Consider the following 10,227-nt stretch of genomic DNA (forward strand, 5'->3'; position numbering starts at 1 on the left):
AGGACTCCTGGAAAAGGAACAGGGAGGAGAGAGAGATAGCCAGAGGGTCCAGGTTTCCAGAAGGAAACAGAAGGATTTGCTGTGGATTCCAAGGCTACAGCCATCAGAGACAGCAGGATGTGTCCAGGAGACAGACACAGTCTTACCATCCAGGTGAGGCCAGAATCCCCTACCATACACACGTTGCAGCCAGGAAACAGAACAAGTGGGAGAATGAACAGAAATTCCCCCAAATCAGGCAGAACAGGGAAGAAACTTCAGAGAAGCAGAGGGGATGTGAGAGGAGGAGGCCTCGACTGGCTTTCCTCCAGACAGGATCAGAAGCTGAAGCAGAGCCTGTCCATCCACAAGCTCCTCCCAAAAGACAGGCCTGTGCAAGGCAGTGGGAACAGAGAGTCCAAGTACAAGGAGCCGGTCAAAATCCACAGGACCTGCTGTGCAAGAAAATATGGACCCTCATGGGCTATGGCCACAGGAACAAGTAACTTGTTGAATGAATGTTCTCTCTGAACTCTGACTTAACAAAAAAAGAGAGCCATAGGAGAAAGTATTTATACCACCTTTACAGCAACAAAATTCTGTTGTGTTAATTACTTTTGAGAAAATAAATGGGTATTATTGAATTAACCTTTGCAAGTGTATTTATTAAAATACTATAGGTAAGAGGATGGTATCCTAAGTGTTTGAGACTGCTTGGTCTTTTTAAGCCAATGTTTTATAATTGGTGTTGAATCAAGAATACAATAATGGCAGCTTATAACATTTTCTATCTAGGGGTTAAGTATATTAAGAGAAGGATTAATAATGATAGAACCGACTTTTGCAGTGTACAAAGCAGCCTTTCAGTTGAACAGAGAGGATGAGCAGATGTTAATGACATGAACCACCTGACAGTCAATTACTGTAGATGTGGCTGATCAATGTGATGAGTTATGCAATATTACATGTTGACTGCTTGTACATTGTTTATCGAATTGTTGGGATAAAGCTAAGATAACCAGTGTGACTTTGATGATAAATAACATTCAATATTAAACGAACCCATATTAAAATCATTTGAAAGTTGTTATAATGTTAAAAATTACTTATGAAGAATTTGTGTAAAGTTGACTTTAATGATTAATGCAAATTATTTTTGGTGACACCTTTGTCCAAGACATTTTAGATTTCTGAACAAGTGGTTTTCAAAAATGTCATTACATTTAACACATAATGTTCAATAACAACTATCATTACACCCCACGTGAAGTTACCAGAAACAACAACAATTTCCTCTAAAAGATTTCTAGTACAATTTGGGCAGGTTTGCACTATTAATACTGCTGCCTCACTGCACTGTGTTCAGTTCGGGAGTCTGTACACTACACTGCGTTGCCATAAAAAATAAGTTCGCCTAATTTGCCCTAAAACCAAAAGTTTGGAAGAAAGTGATTATACTTTTCAAAGTCCTGCATTTGGCATTGAATGCACAGGCAGATTGACTCATGAGACCACAATGGATTGGGTATTCCTGACTCTTACCCTATTTACACCTGAAAGCATGCTCATTGAGAACCATTCAACACAAAATTTCCAATAACAGAATACTTGATAAAAAATAGAATTTTACCATTGTTGATACATACTCATTGGTCTGGATTGGTGGCTTAGTCATTTCCGACTAATATTCTAATTCGGTGAAGTATACTGTATGTATCTTCCACTCAAATGATTTTAAAGTTGCATTAAGAAAGTCTAAACCCTAACCCTAATCTAGCCCAAATCCATGTCCAGAGAAAGGCTTAGGATCCCCACAAAGTGTAGACAATTTTTGAGGCATGGCAGGACAGAAATAAAACTTTGGAAAGTGATATTTCAGTGTTACCTGAATATTTTTTCATACACATATGGCAAGGTACACTGCATTGTCATAAAAAGGAAATGTTGTCAAATTTGCACTAAAAGCAAAAGCGTGAAGCTGATTTCAATGTAGACAATTTGTGATTGCATGGCTGTATTTTAGGACAGAAATGAAATTTAGGAAAAGTGATATTTCAATGTCATCTGAACAGTTTTTTTCTTACAAATATGTCTATACACTGCATTGCCCTAAAATGGAATGTTGCTTCAAATGCCCTAAAATCAAAACTTTGATAGAAAGTCATCATAATATTCAAACTCTTGCATTTGGCATTGAACACACAGGCATATTAATAAATTAAGCCAGCATTTATTGTGTTTTGCTGACTGTCAGCCTAGGTAAGCCTGAAACTAGGCTCACTGAGAAAACCATTTAACAAGACATTGTTTATTACAGTCAAGATTTTACAATTGTTGATACATGCTCTCTGGTTTGACGATGTTTCTTCGTCATACCCAACTAAAATTCTCAAAGTTAAAGCAGGGTAGCCATTTGTTTTATAAATGCTACTAGATTTATTAGGTTTGTATCACACATGAAAACATCACTGCAGTGAAGCTTTGTCTTGACTGCTTTGTCATCTGATTCAGCTGACGCCTCCAGTTATTGATAAGAATGATGGTGTTATTTCAAGGTGGTGCACTAACAGAAGAACACCATGTGAAATAGCTACAGGAGTCAACATGAATTAATATGACTGAAGTATACACCATAAATAATAGAAACATTGCATACTTTGCTATTTTGGGGACACATTTTAACAATACCAATGAGAATGTTTTTGGAGTTACGGTCTAGAATGTGTTATACTTGATTCTATCAATCCTTGAAGTACCAGATCATTGACAATATACTGAAATACACTGAAAAGACTAATCTCCGCCACATGTTTCGTTCTATGTCTCTGTGTTAATCAGTATGAGGTAAAAGACCAACAGGCACCCTGGAAAGACTCAAGCTACTGGCCAGAGCTGGTAGTGGACACCAGGCCCTGCAGCTCTGCAGTCAGTGAAGTGCAGATACCTTTCAATATTGCTCACCCAAGCACAAGTGCTGGAAATTCCTGAATAGTGAGCAGACAATGGAACTATACTCCTATGATTTGAAGAAAATCAAAATACTAGAGCAAGAAAAACTAGATTTAACAACAGAAAATTGGGTATCGTACTGATCAAATGGGGCAAAAAACAAATCAAGATCATACATTTACAAAGCAAAAAAATATCACAAAGCAGGTAATGAAGGGTATTGATATGTGTATAACAATACAATTCCACATTTAACTGAATAGATTTAATTCTTAAATGTGCACATGTACATTCATTTTGTATTCAAAGTTCATCACTGTAATCACAAAGCAAGTCACTGTTATGCTTCTGCTGATGTCACGGAATCTATGATGTCATCAAGCTGCACTAAGTTCCAAAGAAAATCCATCCAGCAGTCAGTGCAGGTATCTTGCTAAGGTGACACAATGCCAGGAGTTCTCTGCTGCTGGCCAAACTGCCTAAAACCAAATGGCCACAAAGAGGGAAAGAAGAAGAAGAAGAAAAGAGTGAAACAGAAAGACTGTAAAGAAAGTCCAGCAAGGTCTGACCAACATGAACAGACCGTGAATTTCAGTGAGAGAGATGAAGCAAATGAGGAAGCCAGCCAGAAACATCAGCTGATGGAGAACAATCTTAAGCACAATGGACAGACAACAGACACTGTGAAGACAGAGGAAGAGGCAAAAGACACAATCACATCAGACACATTGACAGTGAATAGAGAGCAGGTTATGATGAATGAGGAAGTGAAAATGGACACCATCAGTGAACAGAAGGAAGAGAGAGGAACGGTCAATCAGATTGAGGACAATAAAGATGAAACACCAACCCTAGACCAAAAATTGGAAGAAAATCTCAGCATGAACGATGAAATGAAAGACCATCAATTTAAACAACATGAACGGCTGATCGTCCCAAGCAGCATAAAGGAGGAAGGAAAGAGAAATTACAAAGAGGACAAAGACAAAGGAAAAGGTTACAGAGAGCCTGAAGCTCAGGAAGACACAGAAGTAGCAGAAAAGGCAGATGGAGAGAAAGAGAAAAGCAATAGCCCTCAAAGGCATGAGAGGGGAGCTGGAAGCATGATGATCACAGATGACGAGGATGAAGGCAATGCCACTGCAGAAATGCAGATACTTCTAAGGATGGAGAAGAGTTCCCTCTTTGCCAAGAACAACCCTTCACCTCAAACAGAGAGCTGTGCAGGGGAGACAAATTCTGAAACTGAGACCAAAATCAACTGTCCCAGACCCTGGGAGCCCCTCCCTCAAAGGAAGAGACAGGCCCGTGAGACAAGACAGAAAAACAAACTGCCAACAAATTGGTACGACCCTCCTAGCTCTGACAGCCAGCCACTACCATCAAGAGACACAGTCTGGAGAGAGAGGAAAATCTCCTCTTCTACAAGAGTCGAGGGTCGCCCTGCTATATATTCCCAGCCCCATCAGAGGACTGAAGATATGAGGAGAGACAGGAGGGATTCGCATCCGCACTCTCTCCCCTTTACACCTCCACAGGACTCCTGGAAAAGGAACAGGGAGGAGAGAGAGATAGCCAGAGGGTCCAGGTTTCCAGAAGGAAACAGAAGGATTTGCTGTGGATTCCAAGGCTACAGCCATCAGAGACAGCAGGATGTGTCCAGGAGACAGACACAGTCTTACCATCCAGGTGAGGCCAGAATCCCCTACCATACACACGTTGCAGCCAGGAAACAGAACAAGTGGGAGAATGAACAGAAATTCCCCCAAATCAGGCAGAACAGGGAAGAAACTTCAGAGAAGCAGAGGGGATGTGAGAGGAGGAGGCCTCGACTGGCTTTCCTCCAGACAGGATCAGAAGCTGAAGCAGAGCCTGTCCATCCACAAGCTCCTCCCAAAAGACAGGCCTGTGCAAGGCAGTGGGAACAGAGAGTCCAAGTACAAGGAGCCGGTCAAAATCCACAGGACCTGCTGTGCAAGAAAATATGGACCCTCATGGGCTATGGCCACAGGAACAAGTAACTTGTTGAATGAATGTTCTCTCTGAACTCTGACTTAACAAAAAAAGAGAGCCATAGGAGAAAGTATTTATACCACCTTTACAGCAACAAAATTCTGTTGTGTTAATTACTTTTGAGAAAATAAATGGGTATTATTGAATTAAGCTTTGCAAGTGTATTTATTAAAATACTATAGGTAAGAGGATGGTATCCTAAGTGTTTGAGACTGCTTGGTCTTTTTAAGCCAATGTTTTATAATTGGTGTTGAATCAAGAATACAATAATGGCAGCTTATAACATTTTCTATCTAGGGGTTAAGTATATTAAGAGAAGGATTAATAATGATAGAACCGACTTTTGCAGTGTACAAAGCAGCCTTTCAGTTGAACAGAGAGGATGAGCAGATGTTAATGACATGAACCACCTGACAGTCAATTACTGTAGATGTGGCTGATCAATGTGATGAGTTATGCAATATTACATGTTGACTGCTTGTACATTGTTTATCGAATTGTTGGGATAAAGCTAAGATAACCAGTGTGACTTTGATGATAAATAACATTCAATATTAAACGAACCCATATTAAAATCATTTGAAAGTTGTTATAATGTTAAAAATTACTTATGAAGAATTTGTGTAAAGTTGACTTTAATGATTAATGCAAATTATTTTTGGTGACACCTTTGTCCAAGACATTTTAGATTTCTGAACAAGTCGTTTTCAAAAATGTCATTACATTTAACACATAATGTTCAATAACAACTATCATTACACCCCACGTGAAGTTACCAGAAACAACAACAATTTCCTCTAAAAGATTTCTAGTACAATTTGGGCAGGTTTGCACTATTAATACTGCTGCCTCACTGCACTGTGTTCAGTTCGGGAGTCTGTACACTACACTGCGTTGCCATAAAAAATAAGTTCGCCTAATTTGCCCTAAAACCAAAAGTTTGGAAGAAAGTGATTATACTTTTCAAAGTCCTGCATTTGGCATTGAATGCACAGGCAGATTGACTCATGAGACCACAATGGATTGGGTATTCCTGACTCTTACCCTATTTACACCTGAAAGCATGCTCATTGAGAACCATTCAACACAAAATTTCCAATAACAGAATACTTGATAAAAAATAGAATTTTACCATTGTTGATACATACTCATTGGTCTGGATTGGTGGCTTAGTCATTTCCGACTAATATTCTAATTCGGTGAAGTATACTGTATGTATCTTCCACTCAAATGATTTTAAAGTTGCATTAAGAAAGTCTAAACCCTAACCCTAATCTAGCCCAAATCCATGTCCAGAGAAAGGCTTAGGATCCCCACAAAGTGTAGACAATTTTTGAGGCATGGCAGGACAGAAATAAAACTTTGGAAAGTGATATTTCAGTGTTACCTGAATATTTTTTCATACACATATGGCAAGGTACACTGCATTGTCATAAAAAGGAAATGTTGTCAAATTTGCACTAAAAGCAAAAGCGTGAAGCTGATTTCAATGTAGACAATTTGTGATTGCATGGCTGTATTTTAGGAGAGAAATGAAATTTAGGAAAAGTGATATTTCAATGTCATCTGAACAGTTTTTTTCTTACAAATATGTCTATACACTGCATTGCCCTAAAATGGAATGTTGCTTCAAATGCCCTAAAATCAAAACTTTGATAGAAAGTCATCATAATATTCAAACTCTTGCATTTGGCATTGAACACACAGGCATATTAATAAATTAAGCCAGCATTTATTGTGTTTTGCTGACTGTCAGCCTAGGTAAGCCTGAAACTAGGCTCACTGAGAAAACCATTTAACAAGACATTGTTTATTACAGTCAAGATTTTACAATTGTTGATACATGCTCTCTGGTTTGACGATGTTTCTTCGTCATACCCAACTAAAATTCTCAAAGTTAAAGCAGGGTAGCCATTTGTTTTATAAATGCTACTAGATTTATTAGGTTTGTATCACACATGAAAACATCACTGCAGTGAAGCTTTGTCTTGACTGCTTTGTCATCTGATTCAGCTGACGCCTCCAGTTATTGATAAGAATGATGGTGTTATTTCAAGGTGGTGCACTAACAGAAGAACACCATGTGAAATAGCTACAGGAGTCAACATGAATTAATATGACTGAATTATACACCATAAATAATAGAAACATTGCATACTTTGCTATTTTGGGGACACATTTTAACAATACCAATGAGAATGTTTTTGGAGTTACGGTCTAGAATGTGTTATACTTGATTCTATCAATCCTTGAAGTACCAGATCATTGACAATATACTGAAATACACTGAAAAGACTCATCTCCGCCACATGTTTCGTTCTATGTCTCTGTGTTAATCAGTATGAGGTAAAAGACCAACAGGCACCCTGGAAAGACTCAAGCTACTGGCCAGAGCTGGTAGTGGACACCAGGCCCTGCAGCTCTGCAGTCAGTGAAGTGCAGATACCTTTCAATATTGCTCACCCAAGCACAAGTGCTGGAAATTCCTGAATAGTGAGCAGACAATGGAACTATACTCCTATGATTTGAAGAAAATCAAAATACTAGAGCAAGAAAAACTAGATTTAACAACAGAAAATTGGGTATCGTACTGAGCAAATGGGGCAAAAAACAAATCAAGATCATACATTTACAAAGCAAAAAAATATCACAAAGCAGGTAATGAAGGGTATTGATATGTGTATAACAATACAATTCCACATTTAACTGAATAGATTTAATTCTTAAATGTGCACATGTACATTCATTTTGTATTCAAACTTCATCACTGTAATCACAAAGCAAGTCACTGTTATGCTTCTGCTGATGTCACGGAATCTATGATGTCATCAAGCTGCACTAAGTTCCAAAGAAAATCCATCCAGCAGTCAGTGCAGGTATCTTGCTAAGGTGACACAATGCCAGGAGTTCTCTGCTGCTGGCCAAACTGCCTAAAACCAAATGGCCACAAAGAGGGAAAGAAGAAGAAGAAGAAAAGAGTGAAACAGAAAGACTGTAAAGAAAGTCCAGCAAGGTCTGACCAACATGAACAGACCGTGAATTTCAGTGAGAGAGATGAAGCAAATGAGGAAGCCAGCCAGAAACATCAGCTGATGGAGAACAATCTTAAGCACAATGGACAGACAACAGACACTGTGAAGACAGAGGAAGAGGCAAAAGACACAATCACATCAGACACATTGACAGTGAATAGAGAGCAGGTTATGATGAATGAGGAAGTGAAAATGGACACCATCAGTGAACAGAAGGAAGAGAGAGGAACGGTCAATCAGATTGAGGACAATAAAGATGAAACACCAACCCTAGACCAAAAATTGGAAGAAAATCTCAGCATGAACGATGAAATGAAAGACCATCAATTTCAACAACATGAACGGCTGATCGTCCCGAGCAGCATAAAGGAGGAAGGAAAGAGAAGTTACAAAGAGGACAAAGACAAAGGAAAAGGTTACAGAGAGCCTGAAGCTCAGGAAGACACAGAAGTAGCAGAAAAGGCAGATGGAGAGAAAGAGAAAAGCAATAGCCCTCAAAGGCATGAGAGGGGAGCTGGAAGCATGATGATCACAGATGACGAGGATGAAGGCAATGCCCCTGCAGAAATGCAGATACTTCTAAGGATGGAGAAGAGTTCCCTCTTTGCCAAGAACAACCCTTCACCTCAAACAGAGAGCTGTGCAGGGGAGACAAATTCTGAAACTGAGACCAAAATCAACTGTCCCAGACCCTGGGAGCCCCTCCCTCAAAGGAAGAGACAGGCCCGTGAGGCAAGACAGAAAAACAAACTGCCAACAAATTGGTACGACCCTCCTAGCTCTGACAGCCAGCCACTACCATCAAGAGACACAGTCTGGAGAGAGAGGAAAATCTCCTCTTCTACAAGAGTCGAGGGTCGCCCTGCTTTATATTCCCAGCCCCATCAGAGGACTGAGGATATGAGGAGAGACAGGAGGGATTCGCATCCGCACTCTCTCCCCTTTACACCTCCACAGGACTCCTGGAAAAGGAACAGGGAGGAGAGAGAGATAGTCAGAGGGTCCAGGTTTCCAGAAGGAAACAGAAGGATTTGCTGTGGATCCCAAGGCTACAGCCATCAGAGACAGCAGGATGTGTCCAGGAGACAGACACAGTCTTACCATCCAGGTGAGGCCAGAATCCCCTACCATACACACGTTGCAGCCAGGAAACAGAACAAGTGGGAGAATGAACAGAAATTCCCCCAAATCAGGCAGAACAGGGAAGAAACTTCAGAGAAGCAGAGGGGATGTGAGAGGAGGAGGCCTCGACTGGCTTTCCTCCAGACAGGATCAGAAGCTGAAGAAGAGCCTGTCCATCCACAAGCTCCCCCCAAAAGACAGGCCTGTTCAAGGCTGTGGGAACAGAGAGTCCAGGGACAAGGAGCCGGTCAAAATCCACAGGACCTGCTGTGCAACAAAATATGGACCCTCATGGGCTATGGCCACAGGAACAAGTAACTTTTTGAATGAATGGCCCCTCTGAACTCTGACTTAAAAACAGAGAGCCTTAGGAGAAAGTATTAATAGCAACTCATTCTGTTGCGTTAATTTCATTTTGAGAAAATATACTGTATGGTTATTATTGCCTTATCATTTGCAAATGTATTCTATTAAAGTGCTATAGGAAATACTATAGGTACAAGATAGTATCAATTTTTGGGGGGAACTGCTTTTCTTGGCCAGTTCTTTATAATTAAATTTAAAATTGGATTTGCCTATTCTATCTGTCCATCTAATGATAAAAAATCCAAATTACATAGTGCTTCTATACAGTAAATCACAGCTTCTGCAGTAAAACTTAAGATTCTCTTAGAGAAGGCACTAGTGAATGGCTTCAATCTAGATGAAGGCAGAAGGGATACAGACCTTGATTTCCCATTAGATACAGCACTGTATGTCTGCTATAATCTCTAGGTACAGTATGTCGAAAACGTAATACATGTATAAACTCTATTACACTGATGTTAAGAAGAGAGCATGTTTGCCCTCAGAGATGAGTCATACTTGAAATTCCATTGTCAAAAAGGTAAAAAGCTATGCAGTTTAAATAATGTCCAGGAGGTATCATTCATTTCAACTTTGTTCTAGTTTTGATTATTTAAAATTGGACATATATATAAACCTGTATTGAATATTAACAGTTGCAAGAGTGAACTGAGCAACAGAATGTGCAGATGCAGACATAGCTTGTTTATTTCTCATTACTGATTTAAACTGTAGCACCAACTCTTAAAAAATCAGAAAGATGCAATTCTATTCATAATTTGAGTAT

General features: G+C 39.6%; 2 protein-coding genes across 2 annotated transcripts; both read left to right on the top strand.

The window, feature by feature from the left end:
• The first annotated feature begins 3,374 nt into the window (after nucleotides 1-3,374).
• On the top strand, nucleotides 3,375-4,949 carry LOC138241073 (uncharacterized). The gene has a single exon (XM_069193818.1). The coding sequence runs from the start codon at nucleotides 3,375-3,377 to the stop codon at nucleotides 4,947-4,949; it is 1,575 nt and encodes a 524-aa protein (XP_069049919.1).
• A 2,889-nt stretch (nucleotides 4,950-7,838) lies between these two features.
• Nucleotides 7,839-9,413, top strand: LOC138241074 (uncharacterized). The gene has a single exon (XM_069193819.1). It carries the CDS (start codon nucleotides 7,839-7,841, stop codon nucleotides 9,411-9,413), a length of 1,575 nt encoding a protein of 524 aa, XP_069049920.1.
• Nucleotides 9,414-10,227: the final 814 nt, after the last annotated feature.

This window comes from Lepisosteus oculatus, chromosome 8 (assembly GCF_040954835.1).
Source record: "Lepisosteus oculatus isolate fLepOcu1 chromosome 8, fLepOcu1.hap2, whole genome shotgun sequence".
Lineage (NCBI taxonomy): Eukaryota > Metazoa > Chordata > Actinopteri > Semionotiformes > Lepisosteidae > Lepisosteus > Lepisosteus oculatus.